This window comes from Glycine max, chromosome 1 (assembly GCF_000004515.6).
Source record: "Glycine max cultivar Williams 82 chromosome 1, Glycine_max_v4.0, whole genome shotgun sequence".
Taxonomy (NCBI): Eukaryota; Viridiplantae; Streptophyta; class Magnoliopsida; order Fabales; family Fabaceae; genus Glycine; species Glycine max.
Genome location: NC_016088.4, coordinates 53,483,855 through 53,499,344, shown reverse-complemented (window position 1 = coordinate 53,499,344; position 15,490 = coordinate 53,483,855). Strand labels below are relative to the sequence as shown.

The following is a 15,490-nucleotide window of genomic DNA, read 5'->3' as shown; positions in this document are numbered from 1 at the left end:
TGTATTAATTTTCAAACACAAGATATCAAAAACTTACACTTAACTATGCACATGCCTCTTATACACAAGGCTTGTTGGTTATAACAAACTTTAACTAACTAACTACCTAACTAACAGAATTGACTACCTAACTAACAGAATTGACTATCATATGAATTATCTAACTTCAACGGTATCTAATCAACAGAAAAACATTTTTTTTTTCTAATCTCAATCCATTATAAATAAATAAACAATTGCAAGAAACATCTTTGCGCAACAACTTCATCAAGCAGACCAAAGCATGCACTCCCAAGTCCCATACAGTGTGAAAGTCTCATTGCAGACAGTCATTTATTAATTTATAATATTATATTTAATGACTAAAAACCTTGTGATGATACACTCATTTACCATTTAATTACTAACTCGTGGTAGATGCGGTCTAAAAAGAAAAAAAATGTAATATGGACGTGTGTATTCTAAAACCTTAAATTTACGTCTTTATCAGTTTCAATGAGTTGGTTTTTAAAACAAATTTATTTAGTATGCATTCTTACTCTATTTCCCATTCAATCATTGATATACTATCATACAGTATATACTAGCGTTTTCCATTTCTCAGCAATGTCGTGTTATTTACACAAACATTGCTTAAAAGCGTCATAACCAACATCACCAAGTTACATGCTTGCTTTCACGTCCCGGAAATTATATTAACAAGAGAAGTATTAGCCTTAACGTCTTCTGTGTAATCTCTTTCCTTTGGGCTTTTGCCCCTTTGTGTCAGGAAAAAAGAAAAACAAGAAGAGAAGTATAAAAAACGAAACAGCTGACGGTATTGGCATTATTTGCATTATTTGTAATGTATGTAATTTTTATTTGTTCACTTTGAAAGATAATAGATTTAGAGATATAACTAATATTCTCATTTATATTAAAAGTATTTTTAACTTTATTATACCACATTCATTATTATTATCTATCTCTTACTTATAATATCACATGCATTACTACTATCTATCTCTTAATTATATTAAAATATTTAAGAATTAAATAGAAAAAACTATAATTGTAGCGACTTTGTTAATTAGTACACTTTTGGTCAATGATTAAATAATTAAGAGTATAATTTTTTCATTTTAAAAGTGCATATTTAATGTTGCAGCATATTTAATATTATATACGGCAAAACGTAATGAAAAAATACCAATAAATCTTATTTTAAATTTCTAAATGGGTAAATAAATAGAACTAAATATATCTTTCAAGAGTAGATAAATAAAAGAATCAAAAGAAGTATTTGTTTTCGCTTATACTTAAATCGGGTAGTTCATTTATTATTGTTATTATTATTATTAGGGAAAGAGGGAATGTCTCTAAATTTTTTTTTAAAAGTAAATAAAAAAACAAAAAAGAAACAGAAGTTAAATAGGTACCGTTAACAAAAAAAAAAGTAATAGAATAAAAATATTAACAATATAAAAAGAGTAATAAGTTTAAGAAAAATTTAAAAGTTTAAGAAGTGATTTAAAAATAAAATTATCTAATAAAATATGAACATCAAATGAAAATATTTCTTATATTATTAGTATTGATTATTAGAGAGACTCATTAGATATTTATTAAAGTTAAATCAACCTGTTACTGAATCATTGATACCCTAAGAGGTAAGATATCCGGAGACCATTCAGGGAAGAAAAAAAAAAACACTTTCATGGAATACAATTGTAAAATAATTGTAAAGTAGGAGTACTTGTTATTCGTGTCCGCTTTTCGTGCTAAATTATTGTTTCAGTTGAGTTGTGTTCCAACAAGTAAGCAATTTGTTATTTTATTTATTTTCTTTCGCTGAAAAAATAGTAATTTAAATTTTGTTTAGTATATATTATTGCATAAAGTAGTTTTATATTAATACTATTTAAAAAATTTAACATATTGTCTTTATTTTATTTTAATCTTAAATATAAAAATATTAATTTAAAACCATATAATCGAACGGTATATATCAATTAATACGCTATTAGATTAATTTCAATTTTGGTGGAATAAAAAGAGTATGCCACGGCAAATCCGATGGAGGGAAAACGTTGACAAAATTGTAATTTTTAAATTTTATCAAATAAGATTGAAATAAAATTACTCGAAACAGTTATCAAATGAATGGATTAGCTAAAAATAATTATTTGAATTTATTTGATGATCTTAAAATCTAAATTTTGGATAGATAGCTACGTTAAATACTAAAAAGCAAAAAGTTCATCATCTAAAGTAATTTTTTCAACGGAATAGATTATCTCCAATAAAAAATATTTATAATCTTTGTAAAAAAATCTTTACTAAGAAATTTTTTTGTTAATAATTAAAGTATAAACAAACAAATTATTAATAGGCAATTAAGCCGCCCATGAATATAATTAGCAGGACACCAAGTGAACATGGTGGGCCGCTGAAATAATTATATCCCGATAGTACCCCTATCTGTGCGCATGACAAGAAATGTTTAAGAAGGATAAAATGGTGCATCCAATTCTATTGTTATTGCGTGGAGGGAAAGCCAATTGCTAACGGTATCTATCCACCGACCAACCCTCTCTGTCCACTCAGAATTATTAAAAATATAAGTATATCGGATAATAATGAAAATGAAACAAAATATTATTTATACCAAATAAAAAATCATTTTCTTTTTTCTTGTTAAATACCCTTTGAAATTCTCATTTCGTTAACCCTCAAACGACACCAACAAACCATACACCTGATAGCGCCAACGATGTACTGTTAAAATTTAATTTGAGAGTCGTGAAAAAAGAAATAGAAAGAAAAATAAGCTATAAACACAACAGCTTACGTCTAAAAAATTATATTTTCAAATTAATATAATATAAAAATTTAATAAAGTATTTATTCAATATATTGCTATTATATGAGAATTTATGTTATAAACTTGGCTACTTTAGTTTTAATGTCCTATCACTTACATGGTTAAGTAATCCCTTGTTTCATAATCATTTTTGTGTAAAATGAAAAATTTAATCCTAAAATCATTATTTTAAATTTTTAATTCAACATCAATTATTTTTTTATAATATTAAAGATATGAATTACATAAATAAAAAATAAATTAATGATAATCAGATTAATTTTATAAAAATATTATTTTTTTATATAAAGTTGATGTTGATAAAAGTAACAAAGGAAATCCCAATTAGGTTGGTACGTCCCAGAGATCCCACAAATCCCACAAAAACAAAAACTTTTTAATAAAATAATATTTTATTTCATTTATTTATTGATTTTTTAATTTATATAAAATAACTTAAAATAATAATTATAATGAGACAAAAAACTATTAACTAATAAAAATTATAAAAACCGTGATTTTTAAATAATTATTATTAAAGTTAACAAATTTATTATTTATTATTAGATTTATGAAAACTCTTTATGTTGTCCACTTATATACTATTTGCTCCAAAAAATAATTGGTAAGGTTTTTTTTTGGGGTAAGGTATTTGCTCTAAATTAAACTATAGTAGTTCAGATCATTAATTTTTTTATAAATTCAAATAAGGTTCTTGTTTGCTTTTCCAAAACATCTCCTTGATATAAGATACTATTATTATGTTTGATTGCTTTAAATGTGGGTTGACGTCCACCACGCTTATCCAAAGGCAGGTTATTATTGTACCACATATACACAGCTAGTTATGGTCGAACAGAATCATGTCTTCCCCCAACGACACTTTTTTTTTTTTTTTTAACACAAAACGGTAAAAAGAAATTCATAAACTGATAGAAAATGGGGAAAAAAATGAATATGTTATACATGTAATTTATTGAGTTTTATATATATTCAGTGATAAATTCATATCTACCATAAATTTATTGATTTTTATAATAATTATTTTAAAAATTATATTTATTATAAATTTTAATTATTTGATAATATAATTTTATACATTAATACTACATAAATATTAAACTCATAATATATATATATATATATGAATAACATAAATATACAATTATCAAGTTTTATTTGATGATAAATTTAAATAAAGTTACTGCACCTAATAAAAATTGATCTAATTGATAAAAAAATATTTAAGTCTCGTAAATAAGTGAATTCAATTTTTGTTATCGATCTAAGGATCTTGTGGTATTTATATAAACACATACATTATGATACTTGATTGTTAGAATTCAATTCATCTAAATTTTATTTAAAATAAATAAATAATATTCGCTTTTGAATCAAGAAAAAATAGTCCAAAATAAATGCTTTAATAAGTTTGATTTATGAGATAAAATAAAAGAAAAGAAGGAAGGAAAGAAAAAATAATCAGAAAATAGGATGTTTTTTTTTTAAATTGTTTGTTATTAAAGAAATAACAACATTTTTTTATAAAATAACATAAATATTCTAAATAAAAAAATATAACATGGATAAAGGTATTTTTTTCATTGTACAATAATATTTTTCTTTCTTTCTAATTTGATTTAGAAGGAAAACATTTTTTACTAAGACGCATCCATTCGTTTTCTTTCCTTCTTATTTTAAACCATTCCAAACAATTAAAAAAATCCAAAAATTCAAGATTTTCCTTTCTTCTTAAATCATTATTTCTCTAATTGAAAAATATTAAGTATATTCTATTAAATATTTAAAATTATTTGAATATAAATATGTAATGTTTTTATTTTTAATACAGTAAATAATTTTTCTGAGACATATTTAATTTTAATCATTATTTTAAAATTATTTGTTAAGTTTTATTTTTAACCTCTTAAATTCTTAATAACCCAACGGATTGACATAATGATATAAGACTTCATCCTATTCATATGTATGGAAATAATTTATTTTTTGAACTAATGACAATCACACATCATAAGTAAAATAAGGTTATGATTCAATGAGTTGAGATGTAATGATTGACTCAACAAAAAATCTTAATAAAGAGTACTTGTAAATAAATTTAAATTTTTTTTCCATTTGATTTCTTTTCATTTTTTTCTTATCACTATATTTTATTAATATCACATCAGGGTCACACGTTGAAATTATCACTTTTTCTTTTTTCTTCTTGGCACACAAATATATACGAGAATGAGATGGAAGTTATACTTTTCCCTCAAAGAAATTAATAAATACATTTTACAGAAATAAATACATGCACTAGTAAAAAATACCATGAAACCTTTTTTTGTATTTAAACATTTTTTTACTGCTTCTTAATTTTGTGTATTATATATGGTGTATCGTTTGAAAAGATATTTTCAACAAAATTGACTTTCCCGAGAAGAATGACTTACATTAAGTATTTATGTCACAAGACTCAATGTTTGAAGGACTGTATGATGTTCAAAACGATTCCTCTAAAAAGATCGACTCTCTAGAGAGTAACAACTTATCCTTAAGCATTTACATTACAAGGCTTAATACTTTGATCGCTATACACTGTCCAAAATGACTATTTCAGGAAGACAAACTCTCTTAAAAGAAACAACTTACCCTTAAGCATTTATACCACAAAGCATGCTTGGGTTGTACACCATCCAGTTGAGTTTGCGTCATCAAGATCTGGATGTCAACATATACATATCAATAAACCTATATATAGAAGGCTTAATTAAGTTTTTCAATCCTGGAATATAATTTGTTTTAAAAAAACTATCTAATATTCATTTTTTTTTACCCAAATACCTAAAAAATTTATGCATTTTATTTTACTATTTGTCATTAGTCTGCATCCTTTAAGTGATGACGTGGCAAATAAAGTGTCACGTCATCTCACCTAGTCACTAAACACATAGGCACATATGTCCACGTCATTTGTTGTCGTCGCCGGCACCGTCTTGGTTCTCAACTGTACCACATCATCGAGCTTCACCTCCCCAGTGTAGCTCTCTTTAGCGTCCTACGCCAACCTGGTTCCCTCCCTTCAGATTTGGCCTCCTGCATCAACCTCTACAACCTCTACATTCAGTGCAACTTGCTCAGCGACCAAATCCCAACCTTTCTGTTTGATTTGGTGGACTTGGTTCGCTTGAACATGGGCTTCAACAACTTCTCCGAGCCCTTTCCCACCGCCTTCAACAGCCTCACCCGCTTGAAAACTTTGTTTCTCAAAAACAACCAGTTCTCTGGCCCAATCCACAACCTGGACAAACTCACCCTCGACTAGTTCAACATCTCCAATAACCTCCTCAACGACTCAGTCCCTCTTCATTTTTCTGTGCAGAAACAAGAGTACCAAGAATACTGGCGACTTCGACATTGCTACTATCAAACATCCTGAGACGGAGTCCAAGGTTCTTGCCGACAAAGGGGTCTCCAATGTCGAGAACGATGCTGGTCATGCCAATGGCAACTCTGCGGTCATTGCTGTGGTAGCAGGGAATGGCAGTAGCAAGGCGGCGACAAAAAAGTTTCTGTCTTTGAGTTGCTCTGTCGACGCCTCCTACACCACCACGGACGATGCTGCCTCTCTTTTTGGCTTTCATTTTTTTGTAAAATAAAAAAAAACAAATATTAATGACGTGGACGCCTATGCCCATGTGTTTAGTGATTAGGCGAGATAATGTGACACCACGTCATTATTTAACAGATGCAGACTAATAACAAGTAATAAAATAAAATGCAAATTTATTTTAAGTATTTGGGTGAAAAAAATTAACGTTAAGTAGTTTATTGAAAACAAACTATATTTCAGATATAAAAAACATAATTAAGCCTATATAAAATATAGATATAATTACATATATTTTTGTCTTAATTATTTCTAAGAATAAGTAATATATATATATATATATATATATATATATATATATATATATATATATATATATATAAAAGTAATACAAATGTGTTTTGCATTGTTAATTAATTAGAAATTGTCTTTATAATAAATTTGTTAACTTAATTATCTTAGAATTTATATTATCTATAATTTCTGATTAATTAATGGTATTTGCCTAGTTGTCTACTAAACTTTATTTCAAATATTTTTTTATAAATTTAATTTATTATGTATTGTTAATATAAAATATCTAATAAAAATTAATTATTTAACTATATGATCTTGTTTATTGATATAGTGATTGATTGAATTCAGCTAATACGTATGCTGTTTTAGAGAGTAAGTATAAATGAATGAGTTTATAATATATAGATTTGGAGAAAACAATGTGCGTGGGGAGGGAAAAATCTAAAGAGAGAAAACAATAACATGCATTGCATTGTTGTTGTTGATGAAAAGAGACGGCGTTGTCTGACTTCCACAACCTGCGTCTTAAAAGGGACGGTTTAGAATTAAAATTACAAATATCCAAGGAAGGACGAAAGGGAAGGGCTCATTAGTAATGGATATACGAAGAAACAAACATAGGAGTTTTTTATTTTTAATTTCTAATTTTTAAAAAAGGAGGGGTCGAGTGAGTGACTTTGTCGGTGAATTAATAATTTAAATGGAAATAGAAAAAGAAAAAAAAAGAGTGATTATTGGTATTGCTATTATTATTAAATTATCTGGTTGGTAATTGATTTGGCATTAAAATAAAAAGCTGGGGTTGAAAGGAAGCATACCAAGGTGGAGGCTTACCCAGATGACAAGCTTAGTGCGCGAGTCTCTCTCCCTTATAACCCTTCTTCCACTTCCGTGTCTTTTACGAGTTAGATTTCTCATTCGTCATGGAACAACACATTCACTCTCTCTCTCTTTAGTGATTTTTTCGATTTGATTGACAAACACAACGAACCAAAGTTAACTACTTTAGAGAGAGAGAGAGAGAGAGAGAGAGAGAGAGAGAGATGGAGAGTGAAGGAAGAAGAGAAGGAGGAGAGAGAGAAACAACAGCAGCGACGAGGAAGGTGGAGGGTGCTGAGAGAAGATACAAAGGAATAAGGATGAGGAAGTGGGGCAAGTGGGTCGCTGAAATTAGAGAACCCAATAAGCGTTCAAGGATTTGGCTCGGTTCCTATTCTACCCCTGTCGCCGCCGCACGTGCCTACGACACGGCCGTCTTTTACCTCCGGGGACCCTCCGCACGCCTCAACTTCCCGGAGCTTCTCGTCAGAGAAGGCCCGGCCGCCCTAGTCGCCGGCTGCGACATGTCAGCGGCTTCTATTAGGAAGAAGGCCACCGAGGTCGGTGCTAGAGTCGATGCTCTTCAGGCAACCCTTCACCACCACTACGTGCCCCCGCGGCAACTTCTCTCTGGCGGTGGTGGTGGGTCCGGGGATTTCCCGGTGCGGGTTGTTGACCTGAATAAGATGCCTGAACCCGAGAGTTCGGACTGTGAGTGGGATGTGAATTGAAGGAAAAAAAAGTACATGTTTTCTTATTCGGTTGCTAAGCGCGGGTTGAGGCAAAGTGATGTTGTTGATGAGGCCTATGGTGGTGTGGAGTACTGTACTGTATCTTATTCCTTCAATTTTCTCTCTTGGGTCTTGGCTAGTTTTTTTTTTTTAGATATTACAAAAGAAATTTTGGCGTTGTAAAAATATATTAAATGTAAATTAACTAGTCCAGTAGCCACTTCTTTTTCTTCTTAGTTACTATGTGTCTCATGGGTGGTTTTATCTTAACCTTTTAAATTTCTTAGCCTAGTCTCTTTCCGAGCTTTCTGGGCTCTGTTATTATGTCTTCATGGTTCTGTGAAGGAAAAAAAAAAAAAGATATTTTTTTGGTGTGTGGAAAGGAATTCGGCGGAAATTAGGAATTTTTGGAATGAAAGTGAAGGTGGGTTTACTATAATAGTAAGTGAGGCGTGATGTTTTGGGGTTAGAAAAAAAAAGTAGAATGAAGCAGTGGAAGTGAAATAAGGTGGAGGGAGGGGACAGCAATGGCCTACGGTGCCCAGCAGTTGGGTACAAAAGGAGAGAGTGAGCCATGCTAACCACTAAAGTAATAATAACTACTAAAAAGTGATAAGATTGAGAGTTAGGTATTTTTCTGGTTCTACACTTTTTCCTGATTATTGAGTTGTGAAAGGGGAAATAGAAATGGAACGGGCCACTGCCAAGGGAAAACGTTGTAGCCATGGGCTCTGTTTTGACAACGATGGATGATGGGGTCGGTTTTGTCGTCTCAGATTTTTATTTTTTTTCTCCTTCTAATTCTAGTCAAATCTCAGACAACAATCGTATCGAAAAATAAATAAATCATACCATATATAAACGAGAAACAAAGAGGAAAAAAAAAAAATAGAGAAAGAGATGCATGCCTCCATGTGAAAGCAAAATTACAGCTCCTCTATTGATTAACAAATATCTTTGCGGAAGATTTCTGATTTGAGTCTGAGCTGTACCCCATATTTGGTTTGCTAGGATCTATGGGGCCTTTTAAGTTGTAGCCAAGGATGAGTCCATGATTAGCGGAGAATTAGAGGTTTTTTTCACTTTTATTTGAGGTTTTTTATAGCTGTGGTCCTGTGGATTACATCGTGCTTGACGTAAGTAGGCGATTAATTAATTAATGATAAAGTAAATCTCCCGTATTAAGATTAAGATATAGGCCTCATCAGCCAAAAGAGATGAAAAATTACATAAAGGCAAGGATAGGGTAAAAGACAAATGTAGAATTGGATTAGCGAAGAGGACAACGTCCTCGTGCTCGGTTATTTAGGAGTTTTTTTTTTCCTAGACCGTAAGGGCACCCAATAACGTGGAGATCAGTAGAGGATAAATAATGTGGCCAAATTAACCAAAAGATCAACATTAGGCAACGTCCTTAATTTTCTCGTCGTATAAAATGAAGAAACAAAAGACAGGTCCCAATCTGTTACTGTCAACCGTTCTGCTCAACAGCTAGTCGTGAGTTTTATTACAGTGACGGACCAAGACCAGTCATCGCTTCAGCTCAACCACTAACCGATTTAAAACGATGTAGTAGTTAGTATGGAAGTAGATTAATGCCGGTTGAAATTTGTGTCTGAATTATCTATAGTCTTTGACATATGATTAATGCTGCGAATTCACAACATTTTCAACATCATTATCACCAAGGTTGCCCATATAAATTACAACAAGAACATATTAAGAAGAATAATAATAGCCCTATCAAAATATTGCCCGTGACAAACATTCGTGTAAATGCCAAAACGATAAGATATACATGCCTAAGCTAAAATTTTAATTCTGATTTAAGCAAGATTCTGTGGACACTTTTTTTTTGGGGAACAAATTCTGTGAACACTTGAATCGAACTACTGCATGAAATCCAGCAACAAGTTTTTTAATGATCTTCTGAATCCTATCATGCTTTCTTTTGGTTCGCTTGTTTCATGTGGAGTGCGGCTCTTACAACATTTCCTCTTGTGATAATCCCAACCTTCAGATATTAATAATAAACATTTAGAAACATTAAAAGAAAAACAAAACAAATATAATACATTGGATTGGAAGAGTCTCGTACCAGTCTACCCTCAGCATCTACAACTGGAAGGCGTCGAAATTTGGTCTCTAGCAACAACCTAAAGATAGACATTTAAAAATGGTCATCTTTTTTATAGGCGGCTTAAAAATATACTACTAAAAACAAAAGTTAAAAAAGGAAAAAGCAAAGGGGGATGTTTCCAAGGGTAAATTAGGAAAAAGATGAAAGAACCTCGCAGCATCCTCGAGATTGGTGGTCTCACGAACGACCATAGGGGCAGTGGTCATCAATTCACCAATCAACTTTCCGTTGGTCTTACTTAGCAGCTTTTGAACCTCATTGAAAGTCTGCAAGAGCCAATAATAATATCAGCAAAATGGAGCTCTATTAAACTACCATCGTTGAATTAGCTAGTAATTGAAATGCAACACGCAATGCAAACCATCCAGTTCAAATGCAATCATTACCATCTATGAAACACGAACACTCAAAAGGGAAAAGGCTTTATCCGTATTGGACACATGATATGACACACTCACGATTCCTCAAACACACTTGGGCATATCTAACTTGTGGTGTCAGCATAGTTGCCTATATGGCATGTTTCACACATGATATCCCAACATCCGTTCTTCTTAGATTATCATGCAAATATTTTATGAGTGGGTTGAGATTGTTTCAAATAATAAGGTGATTGAGGGAAACAAGGGGTGAAGCAGCAGTAGATTCTCAGGATAATTTGTACCAGAACTAAACAAGTAGTTCATGCTTAATAAGGGGAGATATTATAAACTTTGTAGCTGGTGTTATCAAATTACGAATTCCAAGCTGTTTTTTGAATCATGACTTACAAATCATATTGAATAGTAAATTCAAAGACGCCTTGAAAAAAGCTTGAAACATATTTAAATAACATATAGTGCTCAACATTCTAGACATGTTTCAAAATAGCTCAAAACATATTTAAATAAAGTTTAGGAATTGACAAAACAATTCAACCATGAGTTTCACAAAACAAAACCCGATGTCATAATTTAGAACAAAAAAATGAATAAGGTGTATTGGAGTATTGTAAAGGAACTGCAATTTGAATAACTGCAGTTCCTTTACAATACTCCAATAAGGTGCGCATATATCGAGCAAGAGATTGTGTGAAGCCTCGATTTTAGATGAATGAAAACAGAGCAATGGAATAGCCAAATAAGGAGCATAGAGTGAGCGTCTGTGCAAAGCCCCTACTATAACAGAAGAATGAAAACAAAGCAATAAAGGGCACATTCAGTAGCACTCTTTCAATTCTTTTTTATTTAACAATGTCAGCTTTGACTTTTAAATTTCTTTGATAAAATTTGGTGAAAGAAAATTGAAAATGAAAAAAATAATGATGAATCGTAGAATTGTGTATTTGTGCAATTTATATTGATGATATAGAATCGCACTGCTTCATGTATGTTTAGTACAATGAGGGAGATATTATAAGTTTTGTTGCCAGAAACATCAATTATGTCGAACATGTTTAGCATTCAGCTAGTGTGAGAAACATGCATCTAAGTTACTATAAAAAAAGTTCTATTAAGCAACATAATATTTATGTATGTTAATTTAGACACTAAGCTACACATTTTTTATCCTCAATGACAACTTTCTCCATGGTGCAGCTTCCTTCTTAATTTACACTATGGCCAGATTTTTCTGGCCAGCCTAACTCTCCAGTATAATTGAGATTACTGATCAGTGATCATTTCTCAATAGTTACTTACTGCATATCACTGATCAGTAATTGAGATTTGTCTAATTTAAGTTAAATGCATTTAAAAACAAGAAAGCATTGAAAAACTTAATCATATATTTCATTTATTTATTCAGTATATTTTAGAAGGGGAAGGGGTTACTGACTTACTGTGATAGAGTATACAACTGCAAAATTTCCTATAAAAATTGTTTGGGATGCTGGTAGGAATGCCTAGTAATACTTACATATGGTAGTGATATATGGATTTTGCTTTTCCTATCCAGACCAGCTTAGCTTTTTAAGGTCTGACTACCAAAGTATCAGCTCAGTAAACTCATTGTTTAATAATTTTAAGTATTTAACAATATAAAATCCAGAAAATATTAGAATATGATGGTAAAGATGAATTAACTATCAGAGAAAGAAGTACAAACATACTTTCCAAGTACTGTCAACTTCTGGAAACATGTTATCCTTTAACCCGTGACCTGAAACCAGCATAGCACACTGTATTTAAGCTACAGGGTTTTAATTCAGGGATAGACACACATTAAAAATGCTAAAAAAAATATTTGTTATGTTATCCCATGAAATGAAAGTGCTGTTAAGTTTGATTTTTGAATAAGGTAAAAATCAAACTAACAACAAATGAACAAGGATCAGATATTGCTTTTTCTAATAAATAAAAAATCAATTTACCTGATATAGAGTCCAGTGCTAACAAATCATAATCTGAAACAACACCAACCTGCAGAGTATAAAAGAACCTTCAGAAATAATTTCCATGAAAATTAGTCCAGCAATGTTCTGCCGAGTTAATCTCACATGCAAATTTGGTTTTATAAATGAAGAATGGAAGGAACTAAATCATAAGCAATTACTAATACATCCTAAGTTTGTAGTTATCAGATTCAATTGTTAGAAGGCTATACTGCCACTGAACTATACTTTGCTGAATTGATTTAGTTTTTTAAATAAATACAATACTCAACAGGGGGAAATGTTCATAGAGAATCTTCTGATTGATTATTAGATGATTAAATCAGCCTCATCTGGATTTCATCCAGAGACACTACCTATAACTAAGTTTTATCTATTTTCACATTGGCAAATTTTCATTCTCAAATCAAAATTAACTAGCCTTGGAAATTTTCTTTGTTAAGACTGCATAGGCATATGTCATTAGGTAAGTGTTTTGACGATAATGGGATAGTTTAGAGAGCAATGGGTTTGAAACAAGGAAACGAACAAGGTATTTCTCAAGGCGGCCTAATGCAAGGGGCTCCCACATCAAATATTATGCAGCCTAACCCTTATGAGTGGAGAGGTAATTTCCGTGACTAAAAACTGTGACCACTCGATCTCAATGTAGCAACCTTACAGATATGTCAAGGTTGTGTTTATAAATCATAACCATATTTCTTTTACAATCTGTTGACAAACATTCAAACAGTGCATTTTGAAAATTTTTAGATAAAATGAAGATGGGAAACTACAAGAGATTTATTAATAAATATGGCAGAGATTTATTAATATAAACCAATTAAAAGTGAAAAAATGAAAATGGGTAAGAAGAACTTACCAGTTTCCAGTTATCATCAATCACGGGAAAACCAGTTATCCTGTTTTCAACAAGAATTTCTAAAGCTGTTGCAAAATAACATGTTAGGAATTAAAATAAAAAATCTTCCCTTCCCTTCACAACAAAAAAAATGGAGAAGAAGAACAGAGAACACTTCTACTCTGGAATAAGACATGTGCCAAGTATGAAAATATACCTTCATCCACAGATGTTGTCGGTTTCACCACATGTAAATCCTCTTTCTTTGTCATAAAGTCACCAACAGTGTATAGTCCACTTCTTGGCTGCATACAATATCATGTCAAAACGTGGTCACTACATTTATACATTTCTCATAAGTTGATACTTTATAAATAGTAAATCACTGAGAACATCGAGCCAAAATGGCCACAACGTAAAATCAAGCCGGTCTTGATTTTGCCACCCTCAATACAAAAGGGCTTCCTCCATTTGAAGGAGGCAAATATATCAAATAAAGAATTTGTTTGAATAAACTTCTCTGCGAGTACTTATAATAGAAGAAAATAAAAAGAAAAAATTAAATAAACTTTTCCATAAGCTAAAATTAACTTATGCATAACTTTAAAATAAGTTGCTGGAGAAGTTAATATAAGATAGCTTTTACAAATTAACTTACGCATGAGTTAATTTTAGCTAAATGGAGAAGCTTATTTCATATTTTTTTTCTTCTTATTTTATTCTCCTATTAGTGCTTACAAAGAAATTTATTCAAAGAGACCCAAATAGACCTTGTTCTCTGATCTCTGTCACTCTTCACGTCGAAGCATGAAACTAGATTATAAATACTATTTCCAACCTTTCAGCCATTTTTACACTCACTCTAACTCTATAACCACGAGCTATAACACCATAAAAACCTGTTTAAAATTAAAAAGCTCTACGAAATTAAATTCCTGACGTGTTAACAAAATTTAACGCAACTAAAGCAAGTGAGCGTAAAACAGTTAGAGACTATAATCTGAATTGAAAATCTATAATCTAAAACATTAACAAATTTAAAATACTAACGGCGTCACATCACAGCTGTTACAGGAAATTCGTTAAAAGGAACATGCTTTGATATGCAAATAGATTCGGAATTGAGACTAAGAAGAGATACCGAGATGTTATTAGCGGTGAGGGTGTTAGCGGCGAGAAGCGGCGAGAAGCGGAAGCGTGGGAGAGGAGGAGAAGAGCGGTGGAAAGAAGCGGAGGAGGCGGCGAGAGGGTGGCAGAGAGGGCGGTGAGTGGCGGAGGAGAGAGGAGGGAGAGTGTGGAGATGCAAGTGCAAGAGAACCGAGTCCATGTGTTGGGAATTTGGTTGGAGTCGAATTCGAAACCAACCAAAGGATTGGATTTGAGTTGAGGGTTTCAGAGTTTGGACTTCACACTCTAATCTGCAGATATCGTTGCGCGCGACAGAGACAGCGATTTCTTCCTTTAACTGTCAAAAAACACAAAATCCACCGTCAATTTCTTCTCTCTGTTTCAACGCCTACCCAAAAAAGAAAAATAAAAGAAAAAAGAAAAAATATCCTTAAATATCTCTTCAAATTTTGGCCTGGCTTGCAAGTGCCATGAAAATATCACTTATTCATTCATTTCTTTTTTATTTAATTCAGAGATTTTGCACCACGAGGATTTGGATTGTTCAAGTGCCACACGTTTCATACTTCTTCAATATATTTTTCAGATTCATTTATTTGAAATACGTAATTTTATTATGTCGTTGAATGTTCTCAACTCCAAGAATATTACCTCGTCTGAACAATGTATGTGATTCAAACTTTAAAAAAAGGCATATCAAAACTTTTA

At 31.4% G+C, this 15,490-nt stretch overlaps 2 protein-coding genes across 2 annotated transcripts; one reads left to right on the top strand and one right to left on the bottom strand.

The window, feature by feature from the left end:
• Positions 1 to 7,580: 7,580 nt before the first annotated feature.
• On the top strand, positions 7,581 to 8,522 carry LOC100527066 (DNA-binding domain-containing protein). Its single transcript, NM_001251235.2, has one exon. The coding sequence runs from the start codon at positions 7,796 to 7,798 to the stop codon at positions 8,300 to 8,302; it is 507 nt and encodes a 168-aa protein (NP_001238164.2). The 5' UTR covers positions 7,581 to 7,795; the 3' UTR covers positions 8,303 to 8,522.
• Positions 8,523 to 10,021: 1,499 nt separating this feature from the next.
• LOC100802500 (CBS domain-containing protein CBSX1, chloroplastic) lies at positions 10,022 to 15,341 on the bottom strand. The gene is made up of 8 exons (XM_003517265.5): positions 14,796 to 15,341; positions 13,872 to 13,959; positions 13,676 to 13,740; positions 12,793 to 12,841; positions 12,532 to 12,581; positions 10,593 to 10,708; positions 10,401 to 10,458; positions 10,022 to 10,316 (listed from the first exon to the last, which is right to left on the bottom strand). The coding sequence occupies exons 1-8, from the start codon at positions 14,979 to 14,981 to the stop codon at positions 10,242 to 10,244; spliced, it is 687 nt and encodes a 228-aa protein (XP_003517313.1). The 5' UTR covers positions 14,982 to 15,341; the 3' UTR covers positions 10,022 to 10,241.
• Positions 15,342 to 15,490: the final 149 nt, after the last annotated feature.